Below are 16,436 nucleotides of genomic sequence, written 5' to 3'. Positions count from 1 at the left end.
CTTTTTAAAGATTTTGATGTTAACTTTACAAACGGAAAAATGTGTAGAGTTTTTGCTCTCACTTACATTTCCATGGTGGGTTCTGGCTAAGTGTATTTATTATGCAAATAGTGGCATGATTTTTCTAGTAGCTTTCTAGATTGTTACCAGTATTGTATTTGGAATACATTTAAAATAACTGTCATGAATATTCACCAAAACGAATTTATAGTGGGATATATTTTACTCTACTGCTTTCTCATTACAGATGCATATGAAAAGGCTGCTTATCTGTTAGAAACGTTTAATGCAAGTCAGGTGGGTATTGTTAGGAAGATGTTACCATTTTAAAATACTATACCCTGTCTAGCCTGCTAAAAACTTGTGTTAGTTACTCATGAGCCCACAGCTATAATATTACAGGGTTAAAATGAGAAAAAAAAAAGATGTTCTGCCTTCAGACTGACTCTTGGTTATGATCTGTATTTTTAGTAGTTGCAGGAATTCTGTGAATTTTTATTTGAGAAATCAATTAGTTTTGGAGACAAAAGACATAAGAACAGCCATACTGGGTCAGACCAGTGATCCATCTATCCCTGTAGCCTGTCTTCTGATAGTAGCAATACCAGGTATGTCAGAGGGAGCAAATACAACCCAGCAATGATTGAGACATCCATCTTCAGTCATCTGCTCTGATGATCTGGTAGTCAGAGGCTGTTGGACACCCAGGACCTTGCCATATTGGCTAATAGACAATGATGGACCTATCCTCCATGAACTCACCCGATTCTTTTTTGAACCCAGTTATATTTTTTTAGCTTTCACAATATCTCCTGGCAATGAATTTTAAACCTGCTGCCTATTAATTGGGTGACATCTAGTTGCTGAGTTGTGTCAGGGTACATAATATTTCCTTATGGACTTTCTCCATACTCTTCATGGTTTTATAGACCTGTCATATTCTCTCCCTCCCCACCATGCTTAATCATGTCTTTTCCAAGCTAAGCATCCTCAGTCTTGTTAATCCCTCCTTTTATGCAAGTTGTGCCATACCCTTCATCCTTTAGGTGGCCCATCTTTGTACCTTTTCCAAATAGTGCATCTTTGTTTGACACTGAACCACCAAAACAGCACTAACACAGCGTGCAAGTCAAGACGTGGATCGGTCAACTAGGGAAGCCTTTGTCGACCGCTCCTGTAAACCTCGTTTCACGAAGCATAAGGGAGCGGTCGACAAAGGCTTCCCTTGTCGACTAATCTGCACCTTAACTCAAGCATGTGCCGACGATCAGATGAGCCAGCACAGCGCGGTGGCCATTTTTATTTTAATGAAGCCAAGATATTTAAATCCCCGCTTCATTGACTATGTTGAGTAGCCTATTTTACATGCCTCTGTCGGCAGAGGCATGTAGAGTAGACATACCCTCAGTGTTCAAGATGTGGATGTATCATGGCTTTATACAGTGGCATTATGATATTTACTGTTTCGTTATCTATCCCTTTTCTAATTATTCCTAGCGATAGGAATGGTGTTCATAAATTAGTTCTCAGCAAACTCAAATGTAAATGGGAAAATTTTCGTAACTTTGGGTGTTATATCAGAGAGCTTTATAATGGTGGGCTCTAAACCAGAACAGCAGATGTGATTACACTCAGAATTTCAGAGAGAAAGATTGGTTCAGAATCCAACCCCAGATTATGGTTCCTAATTTCACAAATGGTCCCACTCTACACAGACTTGTATCAAAATCTGAGTTCTGAACACTTGTATTTTTGGGGGGTGGAGAGTAGAAATTAGAATAAGATCAGTTGTTGCATTGAAGTTTTGTGTAATTGCCTTTAACATGCTATATTTGATAGGAATAAATTACAATAAATACATATTTAAGAAGTATTGTGAAGATATTTTAAACCCTCAGTTTTTGACAGTGAAACTATATTTCATAAAATGTATTTGTATAACTTAAACATTTATGTATGCAGAAATCAAAGTAACATGAGGCTAATAGTATCATTTTGCCAGCTGCACTTTCGCTGTCACTTTACCAATCTATTTAAATGAGTACATTATAGCTCATCATCTCATGCATATTTTTAAAAGGAACATGCTGTTAAACACACAAATATCTATATGAGGTACAGAGAAAAGCAAGATGTATTGTAAAGGAACTCATCCAACTTGAAATATAGTCACATTTAAAAAAAAGTTATAGGTGGTATCAAGTAATATACCTGCCCCTAAATTCATGTTTTCAGGTAATATGCCCCAATTTTTATTGTTTGCAGCTGTCTATTGTTGTGTTTCATAATATGTGTGCAGATGAGGGAAATGGCTTATGAACTCTTGCATTATCTAAAAGACAAGACAAAATTGCACCTCCAGCCCTGGTCAATACACTAGGGAGTTATTTTGAAATAATCCCCCTTATTTAGAAATAATAAGTGGAGCATCCACACTACTAGGCCCGTTATTTTGAAATAATGGGCTAGTTATTTCAAAATCTGTACTCCTGCTTTCCTTGGGGAATAATGCTTATTTTGAAATTGTTATTTCAAAATAGTGTCTGTGTAGATGCTCCGCTGCTGCTATTTCAAAATAACTACTCCCCAGAGTAATTCAAAGAGCTTCTTGGGATTCTAAGTCAAGGTAACATGTCTACAATAACAGAGCCTACTTGGGACTAATTTCGAGGCTCCTCTGTAGTGGGGACAAGCTATTTCGGTCCATGCATTCAAAATAGCTCTGCTAGCTGCAGCTGTATAGGCTGTGGGATGGGCTAGCTGCTCTAAGTACACAGCTAGCTTTCATACAGGACTCTACTTGGATTGCTAGCTTGTCTTGCTGCCCATGCAGCAATAGCAGCAGCTATGCTGGTACTTTTCACACACTAGCTCAGATCAGAGGTAGCGTCATATATTTAACCTAGCTAGAAATTACACTTCTAACTCCACTGTAGAAACCTTACTGGCATGCAATGCATGACCATACTCTGACCCAGCAGGAATAGCAGGTGTCATTCTGCAATGCCTCCTGGTCTGTGCACATGCAATGCAGGAGACAGGAGGAATGCACTTACCTCTCCATATTTCATCAGGGTGTACCATCTCTTCCTCTCCCTATCTGATGGCTGAGAAGGAATGAAGGGTCCTAGGCCCTGCTGCTTCTATGCTTCTTTGAGTTGTTTTTTTTTCAAAAGGGATCCCTACCAGAGAGCAGTCCACAATTAAGGGACAACTGTAGTTGTGGCTGACCTCTGTGCACTTACAAAGGGGAAGGGGAAAAAGCTCTCTTTGCTGTTCCCCTTTATATGTAGTCCTACTTAGAGAACACACATTGATGTCAACGTGTGTTATATATAAGTATATGATACATAAACATTTAGGCTACGTCTACACTGGCCCCTTTTCCGAAAGGGGCATGCTAATTTCACAGGTCGTAATAGGGAAATCCGCGGGGGATTTAAATATCCCCCACGGCATTTAAATAAAAATGTCTGCCGCTTTTTTCCGGCTTTTAGAAAAGTAGGAATAAGAGATCCTCCGGAAAAGGGCTTTTTTCCGGAGGATCGGGGCCAGTGTAGATGTTCTTTTTCGGCTTTTCTAAAAGCCGGAAAAAAGCGGCGGACATTTTTATTTAAATGCCGCGGGGGATATTTAAATCCCCCGCGGATTTCCCTATTACGACCTGTGAAATTAGCATGCCCCTTTCGGAAAAGGGGCCAGTGTAGACGTAGCCTTAATGTAAAAAGCAGGTAAGTGGATCTGGAAAGAAGGAACTGCATGACTTTTAGTCTGATAATCAGAGATAAATGATCATACTATAAGACACTATCACATTGAAAGGTCAATGTGATAGCAAGTTGGGACAATATGAATCTAATATATTTTGTTGTCTTTCAGAATGTTTTAGATATTAAGGTTGTGCACAATGGATATACTGACCCAAACAATTTAAAATTTGATGAAATTAAGATCTTAGGAATTCTTGGACATCCTTTAGCTGTTATAATCAAACAAAATGGTGTGACAGTTCCATCTCTCCATAATGTCAACTATAATGCTGTAAAACAGGTAAGCAGCTGATTTAGGGGCATTAAAGGGTATGATTCTATCTGCTAAGTAATGTAACCTTTCTTCCTTAAGCCTGGCATTGAATCAGATCTCAGTTGCAGTATTAAGCCCTATATTTTTTTTAAATAAATATAAAAATATACCACTACTGAAACATTGGCATTGAGAGTCAAACAACCTGAAATGTTGTATCATGATTAGTAAATAACACAAAATATAATCAAGCCAGGTTTCAATTTGATAAGGTAAAAAAGAAAAGAAAGTATGACATAATAAATGTGCATTGTAGCCAAGTCATTGCTACAGTAACCAACTTAATCTTCAGAAATTCTTAACTCACAGAAGTGCTTGGTTTTTTTTTTTCAATCATTCTAAAAATGTATTTAAGCCCTAAGAACTGAGAGGTAAACTAGCATTGCCACCACGTACTTACTGAAAAGCTGGATGATTTCTTTCCTCCTCCCCTTCCCCTGTTCCTGTATAATTATGACCTTTCTTTTTTGTTATGCTTTTGTCAAATATAGCCTATATTTGACAACAAGACAAAGACCTTATCTCCTGGCTCCACTGATGTCATTGGCAGAACTCACAATGGTATCATTGAGCCATGATTTGACCCTGAATGTTGAATGAAATATCCAACATGTTTCTTAGTATTTTATAAAATAGTAAAAAAGATTTTTCTCAGGACTAACAAATCCCCTCCGTGATTCTATCATATATATAATTATGGGGAAGATGTCACTATAAATAACAATGAAATCAAGCACCCTTAAATGCAATTGAAAGAAATCCATATTATCATGATGGCCTTCAGGACTCAGTATGATGGAAAAAACTAAACTAATTCCCACCCCCAGACTCTCCCCAAGGCTTTTTACAAAACTATGTGCTTTTTAAGTCTCATGCCTTTCTGCCTTGTGCCCGGAAAAAAAAGAAAACCCTAAAGTTATACCATCTTTTCTTGGAGGGGAAAGCAGGAATTTCTGTACAAGCAGTCCCCGGGTTATGTACAAGATAGGGACTGTAGGTTTGTTCTTAAGTTGAATCTGTATGTAAGTCGGAACTGCAGACCAGGGGGAGGGGGGGGGCAAAGCAGAGCCAAGCAGAGCCAAGCCGCGGAGCGTGTGATCAGCTGACAGCCCAGACGCTCCGCGGCTTGGCTCTGCTTTGCCCCTCCCCCTCCCCCTGGTCTGCAGACCAGGGGGAGGGGGGGGGCAAAGCAGAGCCAAGCCTCGGAGCGCGTGGGCAGCGGACAGCCCTGTCCGCTGCCCATGTGTTCCGCCGCATTGCTTCCTCTCCCTGGTCTGCTGGAGACCAGGGAGAGGAACCCCGTTCGTAACTGCGGATCCGACATAAGTCGGATCCGCGTAACTCGGGGACTGCCTGTATACAGGTGAAATCAGAATGGACTTCAGATTTTTAAAAAGAAATTTTACAAAGACTTTGCAAAGCTCACAGATTGGAATTCACAATCTGTGCCATATTAAAATAAGTCTCAGACAGTTTCAAATTTGAGTTAGGGGAGGAAGACAAAAAGAAATTGCTACCTAATAAGCAGTGTATGAACTGAAAGCTGCAATGCCCTCAGGTAGATTTCTTGTTTTTTGTTTTCTTTCAAAGCTCCTGCATATTACTAGGCTTCAACTTGAACTGGGGAAACCCTACTCAGTGGAATGGTCAATGTCTGAAGACAATGAAAAATTTAACTGTTATCCTGAGTCAGGTGCATCACCAGAAAATTGTACAGCTCGTGGCTGTATCTGGCAGGTAAGGAGATTTGTGTGAAGCATGAATGAGAACACAACTTTAATGACACTTAATTTATCTAAACTAAAGGAATTATTGACTAGCAGTTTAAGGTATTTTATGTACTTTTGCAAATTGTTTTAGCAATGCAACAAAATGTTTAAGAAATGAAAATAAGTATAACTATATGAATAAAGATTGATGCCCTTCAATGGGATGGTTGCCAGCTATTTTAGACACTGCTGTTCTGAGGGTCACTTGGCAGCTTTTGCATAGCAGGCAGAATTAATCATCCTTATTGCTATAACTATCACTACCACTACTGGGACTGAGGCATTTGACATTTTGCTATTTGTCTCTCTTTTGCCTGATGTTCTGGAAAGACCAGACAAAAAGAGAAAATAGAATGACATCAGCATCCCCCAGAGCTGTGTCTTGAGCACCTCCTAAAATGTAAACTTAATGTAAGCGTGGAGAATGGTACTGCTATTGTGGGGAATTTTCCTGGCTGCTATACTACCTCGGTGAAATGGACCAGCGAAAGAATCTGAGTCCCAGCTCCCACTTCTTTTACCCAAAGGCCTCCCTGACCCTGAGGGCTCCCCTTCCATTCTCCTGAGTAGCAGATTCCTCAAAATCCCAACATGGCTGGGCCCATGTTTTCTGAGGCTTAATCCCCGACCTTGTAGTCACTTGAGGCAGGAGAATACCAGACACGTGGAATGTCTGGTATTTTCTGAATACCCGGCTGGGCGCTGGACGGAAGCCTGGCAGGGGTGGGGGAGTGACTGGGAGGCAGGGCCACAATTGGCACTAGGAACCTGTGGTCACATGCATAAGCCGGGCGGGGCGGGGGCTGGGACTCCCAGCCACTCCCCCCACCCGGCTTCTGCACATGACCAGAGACTCCCAGCGCCAATCACAGCCCCGCCTCTCAGCTGGGAGCCTCTGGCCAGCCCCACCCCCCTCCCGGCCGGTTCCCCTCCCAGTTCTCCTCCCCCACCCCTGGCTGCCCATGATCAAGTGTGTCCATTTTTTTTGCGGGGTCTACCTGGTAACCCTAAAGGTGTCCCCACTCCAGGGTGCTCTCTGCACACTGCATGCTTTCTTGACCCAGTGATCATTTCATACAGTTCAAAGCAAATACAATTAATTAAACAACAACTGATTAAAAAGAAAAGAATAAGGAGAAACAAGAAAGGTTAAATAAGAACACACAGTCCTGCTCTGTAGCATGGGGACATCACAAACAGCAGTCTGCAGAGTGTAAGGACAATTCACAGTCTGTTCCTTATAGGTCCCAGGGCTCTCTCAGGCCCTGGCTGTGCTGCAGGGGGTTGCAGGTTGGATACCCTGGCTCTTGCAGTGACCACACGTCCTCAGGCTCTAGGTGGTAGGACCCCTCTCCCAGTTGGAGTTACAATCCCTCTCCAAGTCTGGCCTGTAGGGCCTCTTGGCTGGTGGCGTGTTCCTGCCCAGAGCCTCTTTCCCCCCCTTTGCTGGTCCCAGCTGCTCACCACACCCAGTTGCAGACTGTGCTGCTTTGCCAGACTCCAGCTCCTTGTGTTGCTTCTCTGACCCCTTTAGCTCTCTGGTCACTGCAGGTCTGCAGCTCAGATCAGGGACTGCGCTCCTTGGGCCGTGTGTGTGTGGCTCCGTCACTGCAGGTCTGCCCCTCAGCGGAGCTTGCACTCCTTGGGCTGTGTGTCCCTGGCTCTGACACAGCAGGTCTGTTTCTCCACACAGCTTGCTTTTCATGCTGCTCTTCTCAGCTCTCTTCCCTTTTCTCTCAGAGACCCAGAAAATCCCAGCTCACACAGATCTCTCATTGATCTGTCCAACCTGTCAATCAGGCTGAGCTGGAGTGTTGGCCTCCTCCCATTGTCCCTGGGGTCTGTCAGTCTCAGGGTCCTGATTTCTCATTGATCCTTCCCCATTTGGTACTGGGAGCTGGCCTACCAAAAACTCCCACTGAGTTTTAGTAAGGGACTAACTGTCCCCTTACATTAAGGTTTCTACCCTTAGTACTTTCTCAAGTGTCACTTCATCCCTATTATTTTTCCTCTTTTTCATCTTTGTCTTTAGCTGTTTGTTTACAAGCTTGCCTACAGTAAGGAAGACAATGGTAATGTGTGTGCCAGGCAAAGATTTCTCTTGATTATAATAGAAGTAAGATTGAGTCTTCAGTGAAAAGATCTTCTTAGTATGCTCAATCGATGAAATTAGGAAGTAATTAGGTGAATTCTCAGTCATTTCCTCCTGAACTACAAAAGGCACTTCTTGTCAATGGGGGCTAATTGAGGCGTGCTAGATTTTACCTCACACACACTGTTTGTACAGCTGCTGAGAGGAAGTTGCAAGGTTTTGTCGTTGTTGTAATTTTTCTTTTTAGTGGTGAGAAATGAAGTATTATTCCTTGTCCAAGTATGTATAAAGGATGGAGTTGCTTATGCTCAAACTTACAGGGGGGAAATACTCTGGATGCATACTCAAAGCATGAAAAAAATTCACTTTGAAAATGAAAATATCAGAAAGATGCAAACAATTTAACAGGAAGATTTAGAATAGCATCTGCTAAGCACCTGCATTAAGTGCAGTTTTGCTTGCTACTGCTAATACAATTTTATAAACAAAAGAGAGCTGCTTCTATTTAAACACATTTTAACAAAGGAAAGACAAATTATCAAGTGCTGATGTTTTTAAATGTAAACAAGTGATGATGAATCAAAAATAATTTCTTTTCTTCATATTTCTAAACTTAAATTCTCTGCATTGAAATTGGCAACTCATTGCTATGTACCTATCTAATTGCATTGGGATGTCATCCTCTGAGAACATCATTGAATTGGCGAAAAGTTTTCTTTTGATGTCAGTTGCATAAATCACTTTTTTCTTCATTAGGGTTCATTTTCATACTGTTCAATGCTGTTACAATAACATTTGCAACTAGTTGTTCATATGAGTTGCTTGTTAAAAATGGGGAGGATAGCTTTTATTAATATTAAAATGATCTCACATACTGTTTTCTAATCTACAATATATTTTTCAGGTTGTCTCTAACTCACTTGTGCCATCGTGTTACTACCCAAGTAATTATGGCTATTCTGTCAGCAACCTTCAAAATACGGCTTTGGGTCTTACAGCTGACCTCTCCAGAGATCCAAGTATCCCTGACCGCTATGGGGACCGTTCTCCCTCTATCAACACACTTCGCTTAGAAGTGAAATACCATGACAATAACATGTTGCAGTTCAAGGTAATTTCAGTGTGAATCTGCTGGCACAGTCTATGCTGAGATTGGTGATGGTGATAATTTTCCACTTTTACAGAATTAAAATGTGAATAGACTGAATATGGCTACTGAGGAGGGTAAGAAGTGACCCATCAATTGGAATAAAATATTGCACTTACATTTCAGTGAGTAGTATACAGAGCAGTATACTGTAATTGTCGGTATGAAATTTGAGTTTGTACTGACTTGGTTAGTACTTTTTATGTAGACTGTTGTAAAATTAGGCAAATACTTAGCTGAGTTGATGACCTGTGTGGAAAACCTCTGTGTGCTCCAGGGGTATGCTTACTCTAGCTGAGATCTAATGTTCTAGAGGCTATTTCATTTTATGTTATCATTCCAAGGAGAGTGATCATCGTTTCTCAAAACTGCTAATGATGGCTCACTGTGCAAATAAGTGGATAACTTTGTACCATTTGATATTGTTGTAGTACTCTGCCATACTGATTGCTGAGCCATTTGATTTTTCCATATGTAACATCACAACACATCATGTCCCATGTCTTGACATGCTGAATTTTAGAAGTGGCGTGAGGTTCTACAGTGCTTATTCTCATTTCTTTTTCTCAGTTCTTGGCAAACCCTTTTCAGACAGTTTAGTATGTCAGCTGAGCTACATGGATTTCAACAAACATCAGTGATATGCAGGGTTTTATCTAAGCGTAGAGGCAATAATTGATAAGGAGCCAATTTGAGCTCAGAGAAATCAGCCTCTATAGCTAACATCTTCATAAAGTGCCATAGAGATGTTTTCTCTTTATTTACCTTATAAAAGACACAGGGATTCAGATGCGACCAGTGTTTCCTATAAGCTGTGCACTTGTGCAGCTGTTCAGGAGAGATTCAAATGCCGCTCAGCTAATTAGCAGAGTGCCCACATCTAGTTTTTGTTTCTACTGTTGGTACACATTTGTATATGCCTCCATGCACATTAAAAATTATCCTTTATATGGATGGAAAAAATCTGCACATGGATGAAAAAGAGTATAGGGAACATTGGAGGGGTGCCTCTTATGGTATACAAGAGCTTGAGTAAGGAGTCTCTAGCCACTTATTTTTTAGAGTTCAACCACCTGTGCAGCATCGTCTTCCTTCACAGAACACTCTTCTAGCTTAATTCTGCTGCCTTAATCAGGCTGAGTAATATCTCATTCTGAGACTCCTTTCATTGGGCCAGATTCTTACTCAGGTTGAGAAATGCCTCACTCTTCAGGTCATCCAGTTGAAATCAGTGAAATTACTCAAGACAAGAGTTACTGCTCAACAGAATTAAGCAAGTACTGAAAATCCCTGTGCTAAATGTGAAGAATACAATAATCAAAGGATCTGAATTTAGTCTTAATGAAAGCCAAGTTTCACTACAACACACATTAATTAATGCCCCAATTAATGTAAAAAACGGTATACTCAAATGTTTTCTTGTATATATTTTCTTGTATTAGTAACCAGTTGTAGCAAGGTCACCCAACTCTATGTTAATAAATATGGGTATGTCTACACTACCCTGCTAGTTCGAACTAGGAGGGTAATGTAGGCATACCGCACTTGCAAACGAAGCCCGGGATTTGAATTTCCCGAGCTTCATTTGCATAAGCGGGGAGCCGCCATTTTTAAAACCCCGCTGGTTCGAACCCCGTGCAGCGTGGCTACACGGGGCTCGAACTAGGTAGTTCGGACTAGGCTTCCTATTCCGGAACGAGGTGTACCGGTAGTTCGGAATAGGAAGCCTAGTCCGAACAGTTTGAGCCCCGTGTAGCCGCTCTGCACGGGGTTCGAACCAGCGGGGTTTTAAAAATGGCGGCTCCCCGCTTATGCAAATGAAGCCCAGGAAATTCAAATCCCGGGCTTCATTTGCAAGTGCGGTATGCCTACATTACCCCGCTAGTTCGAACTAGTGGGGTAGTGTAGACATACCCTATGCCATTTTACCATATATGTAGGAATGATATTAGGAAGTTATTACGGTAGAAGCTTTGCATCTCTCTCTCTCTCTCTCTCTCTCTCTCTCTCTATCTATCTATCTATCTATCTTTCTATGGGTATGTCTACACCAGCCCGCAGGCTTTATTGGAATGTCCCCGTCCAGTCGCCATTTTTAAATGCCACTAGTCCGGACTAACTGCTCATAGCTACACGTGGCAGTTAAACGGTAATTTGAACTAAGTCCTCAGTTCAAATTACCTGTTACTCCTCCTGGAATGAGGTGTAACAGGTAATTAGAACTAAGGACTTAGTTCGAATTACCATTTAACTGCCGCATGTAGCCTCGGGCAGTTACTCCGGACTAGTGGCATTTAAAAATGGCGACCTGACTGGAACATGCAAATAAAGCCCGAGATATTTAAATCCCAGGCTTCATTTGCAAGTTCAAATGCCTACATTAGCCTCCCTAGTTCGAACTAGGGGGCTAGTGTAGACATACCCTATCCCTCTCTCTCTCTCTCTCTCTCTCTCTGTGTCAAATATGTGCATCTGTCTGTCTGTGCTTTTGCTTGTTCAAGACTTATTCTTAAATGGTAAGTGCTAGGACCACCAAATTTCATATGCTGCTTCCTGTTATCCTAAAGCAAGGTCAGGGTTTGATTGTGCCAAGAAAATGGGAAGTGCTGGGAATGGGATTGTTTTTCATAACATGGGAAGGGAGGGGCACAGGGAGAAGGGACATGATACTTCAGAGAGGCCACTAGGGGCAACCATATCTCCAAGATAGTGGTCAGCAGTGCTGGGGCTCCCACATCCTGCCTACCATCAGACCAGGTAAGTATCTCCCCTTGCCTGAGATGACTGTGGGGCTGTGGGGAGACAAAAGGCTCCTGGCAGCCAGGAAGGACTTGGGAGAGACAGAAGGTCCCTGCTGGCCGGGGAGGAGGGAGAGAAAGCCCCGCTGGATGGGACCTCCACCCTCAGGTCCTCCTCACGCCCCCAACCTCTATCTCTCACATCCTCCATTCCCCAAGCCTCCTGTCCTGCTCTCCCAATAACCCCAAAGCCCTGTCCTGACTCCTGCGCATGCACCACCACCACCTGCTCCCTGCCTTGAAGGACCCAAGCAACACAGGGTTACATTTTCTAGTATAACATATTTGCAAATACGTATCTCTAGATGCTTGTCATCTCAAGTCTTTAAGTCACAACCATGGTTTTCATCTTTAATACAAAACATGGAGTTAGACCAGGCCTGGGAAAATATGGCCCATGGGCCACATCCAGCCCACCAAGTCACTGAATCCAGCCTGCAGATGCAGTGGGGAGCCCCAGGCAGGCACCCCTTCTTGCCCCGCAGCCCTACACGCCACTCAGAAAAGCAGCTGTGGGGCTGTTTCTCTTTCAAATCTGTGATCCTGGAATGGTGGGGGGAAGTCTTCAGGTGCTGCCCTTACCCCCCCCCCCCCCAGCAAAATCCCATTGGCCAATTTCTGGCCAGAAACTGGACAATGAGAGCTACCTGTTTGAATAATGGACAGCACACAAAGCACCCTGCCCCACCACACCCTCCTCCCCTCTGGCTCAGTTATTCACACAAGCACATGGCCCTGCAGCCTGGGCAGGCAGGCTGGTTGAAAAATGTTTAAGCTCAGCAGGCAGGCATATTGGTTGGGCTACTGGCTGGTAAGTCTCCTGGCCAGAGCCTGCCTCTGGGACCTCTCCCTTTTCCAACCCTCTGCTTCCCCCACTCAACATACCTAAAACCTCATCCCCTCTCCTGCACCCCAACCCCCTGCCCCAGATAACAGTCACCTCCTACCCTAGGTCACAAACCAAACCCCTGCACCTCAGTCCCCCCGCTCTAGATCACAACTGCCTCTGTCACCCAAACTCCCTTCTGTACCCCACTCAGGGCTCTATAGCACCATGCAGCACTCCAGCAGTGATTCTAAAGGTTACTGTTACAGCAGCAGCCGGGAGTCCTGAGCCCTTTAGAATCACCAGGCCCTGAGGCAATTGCCCTCTATATCCCTCCCTTCCCCCCATTGATGGACCTGAAATTAAGCAGCCTCATGTTACTGCAAAATCCAGGAAAATATTAGCCACAGAATGTAGGTCAAATTTGTAATAGTGTACAGGGACCATAACTATAACGTACGTTGATATGTCCCCTATAAATTTTACTTACATCCTTGAAAATGACTTCACACACAAATGATATTTTTATCACTTTTTGACGAAGGAGAACATTTTATAAAAACTGTAGTCACATAGAAAAAGGTCTTATGTATTGCACTTCAAGAGTATTGCCTTTCTTTTCATAGATTTATGATGCCAACAATAAAAGATATGAAGTTCCAGTACCACTATTTGTCCCCAATCCTTCCACAAGTACAGAAACAGGTCGACTCTATGAAGTGACAATTAAGAACAATCCATTTGGTATTCAGATTCGGCGTAGAAGCACTGGAACAGTTATGTAAGTAAAAACTTTGTTGGCTGTGGATGCCATTTTAATTTTAACCTGTAGGTTTGGTGGAAATTCCTAAATACTGGCTTAGCTTTGAATAGGCTGCATTTTGTTAAACTGCCATTGTGTCACTAGTGAAAAGTACTTGATGTTAAATTAATGAAATTGATACTGTTTCAGCAAAATCTATATATTATTTTAGGATATTTGTACATTGGAATTGGAAATGTAAAAAATAGCATAGTTGGAAAAGTTTTAAAAGTGTTTTTTTGAAAAAGGCAATGTGCTCTAAAGAGCCTGACCCTGATCATGAGTGAGCAGAGAGAGCTCCAAAGCCCCATTTGGGTGAGAACTGTAGATACCTAGCTCCAAGTTGAACAGATTAACCAAGAAAATGAAACACACAATGGTTACTCTAGCACTTGTTATCCCTTCCATGAAAATGGCGGATTCATACACTCCCTTCAGACTGCAGGATACATACTTTCATGTGTCAGTACATCCTAGCCATAGAATAGTCTTTGATTCATTGTTAGGCAATATGCATTACTAGCCAGTCCCCAACTTACAGCCACCTCGACTTACGACCATCCGAACTTACGACCAAAGCAGTCTTAAATGCGGGCTCCAAGTTACGAATGCGATCCGCGCTTACGAACAGCACAGTCGCAATGTAACTCAATGGGTTCTGAGTTACAACCGTTCCAAGTTACGGCCAAGCGTTTGGTCCGTAATACATTCATAACTCAGGGACCGGCTGTACATAGTGCTGCCTATCAGAGTAACACATCCCTTGAGGGTGCTGACCATTGCATGGCAATAGTGACAGCGCATCTTCACCATTTATCCCTTGAGATATTTCCTTATCTGGCTGACTGGCTCGTTCAGGGAAATTAAAAATCCCATATCCAAAATGGTATCCTTGTCTTCAGACATCAATTACATGTAGACGAATCAACGCTATGGCCAATGCAAAGAATAAGATCAGGCAGAGATATGCATCACAGTCACACTAGCTTATATTCCAATGGACAGATGACACTCTTTTGTTTCTCTGTCCAAAACTCTTCAGTCCAACCAAGGATGACAATGGCCTCTTGCATATACATGTCTCAGAATGCCAGACTTAATCTTGGATTATTCCATCCAAGTGGGATGTTTTTCCCAAGGATCCAATAGATATCAAGGTGGAGGCCACATTTAGTAACGATTTGATGCTTCTTCAGCCCCCTTAAAACATCTGTGATGGCATGCATGTGTTTTTCAAGCTATAGTGTCATTGCTGGAAGAACTTGAAGCGCATTCACAGCCAACCTGTCATTGAGTCCATAGTTTAAAAATTCTCCTTAGGAATAGCATTAATAGCAGATGTTTTAATGGCTGCTATGAGGTTTTCTGCCAGGGCCATGACATTCAGCTAAGTTGCCAGAAGACACACATGGCTTCATCTCTGGAAGATAGATGATCATTCCAAACAAGTCAGGTACTCCTCTAAATTCATAGGATCTTTTCTCTTGGGAGAAGAGTTGGACTAAAACACTGTTGAACCTAAACACTCTCTTCCCTCATCATTTAGTAGTCTAGGAAGAGAGATATCATCAAAAAGAGATGCTCTTATTGGCTTGGCTACTGCACCAAGGGTGTTCATCAAGTGAATATCAATATTCACTCCTTACCTGAGATGCAGAGGTGTACAGAATTCCCCTATGTTATACAGGAGCTCAGACTAGATTATTTTACAATATTTTTCTGGCTTTGGACTCTTGTGAATCTATGAAAGGTTCTAGTTTTCTCTTGAGTAGCAGCCCAAATTACCGAAGAGACCCAAAAGTCTAACAATTTGATTTTAGGTTGAAAGTCCAGGTATTTATCTAAGCCAACAGAACTGCTTTCAGCCTTGACATGCCAGACTCTTTAATATCTCTTTTCCTTCCCCATCATTGCTAAGCATACAATATACTGGATTTAAAATTCTCACTAAAATTTAAATTAATATATAGATTAATTAACATTTCTTTCTGTTCTAAGAAACTTTGTAATATGTATTCAGTTTTCATTTTAACTAAATTCTAGTATGTACTGAATAATACCTAATATCCGTATGCTATGGCACAGATAATCTGCTACCTGATTAGACAGTCATCCTCTTCTTCATTTATACTAGCAACTATATGGCTAACATACTACATATTCTCTCTAACTTTCAAAAGTCTCAGCCAACATTTTGTATGTATTTCATCTCTTTACTGATGAAAGTGGGATAATTTTTCTATTTCAGTTGGGATTCTCAGGTACCTGGCTTCACCTTTAGTGACATGTTCATTCAGATTTCTACCCGCCTTCCATCACAGTATATCTATGGATTTGGTGAAACTGAACATACTACATTTCGGCGTGATATGAACTGGAACACCTGGGGAATGTTTTCCAAAGACCAGTCCCCTGGTGTAAGTATCCATGATGTTTGCATTAGATTCTTTCCTGATCAGCAACTGTGCTCTTGATGTGCATTACTTTGGGTTTTCCATGGTGACTATAGTATCTTTTGTTTGAAATAAATGATTTAAGACAGTAACACTGATGCATGATGCACTTTGTTCACAGATATTTTTATCATTACAACAAACCACAACTAAGTTTAGTAGCTATATAAAACTTCTGTTAAACCAAACTATTTCAGAACTGTTCATTTTGGATTAATTGCATTTTTCTCTGAAGCATCTGATATTTATCACATTGGGAGATGGGATAGCAAATTTCATCTATGATGTCAATTCCTCTATTTCTGTGGTATATGCTAGTTTCTACAAGAGCTGAGCACAATTGGAGAACTGATTTCGAAAATATTGTTTGCCAGTTTTCTCTCATCCTTCCCAAGTTCTGAAAATTTAACTTTTTTTTAACTTTTTAAGATTTGATTATTTTGTGGAAGGGCATTTTGTAAAATCC

General features: G+C 41.7%; 1 protein-coding gene across 4 annotated transcripts in view; it reads left to right on the top strand.

The window, feature by feature from the left end:
• The window catches only part of SI (sucrase-isomaltase), a 172,594-nt gene that overhangs the window by 124,040 nt on the left and 32,118 nt on the right, over positions 1 to 16,436 (top strand). For all 4 annotated transcript variants that reach the window (XM_075937869.1, XM_075937870.1, XM_014573793.3 and 1 more), the window contains 6 exons: positions 248 to 297; positions 3,880 to 4,050; positions 5,674 to 5,820; positions 8,849 to 9,055; positions 13,342 to 13,496; positions 15,766 to 15,934. In XM_075937869.1, the coding sequence (XP_075793984.1) occupies positions 248 to 297; positions 3,880 to 4,050; positions 5,674 to 5,820; positions 8,849 to 9,055; positions 13,342 to 13,496; positions 15,766 to 15,934 (899 nt within the window). The remainder of the gene's footprint in view (positions 1 to 247; positions 298 to 3,879; positions 4,051 to 5,673; positions 5,821 to 8,848; positions 9,056 to 13,341; positions 13,497 to 15,765; positions 15,935 to 16,436) is intronic.

Source organism: Pelodiscus sinensis, chromosome 10 (assembly GCF_049634645.1).
Source record: "Pelodiscus sinensis isolate JC-2024 chromosome 10, ASM4963464v1, whole genome shotgun sequence".
Lineage (NCBI taxonomy): Eukaryota > Metazoa > Chordata > Testudines > Trionychidae > Pelodiscus > Pelodiscus sinensis.
Note: the sequence above shows the minus strand (reverse complement) of the source record. Positions and strands in the feature narration are given on the sequence as shown.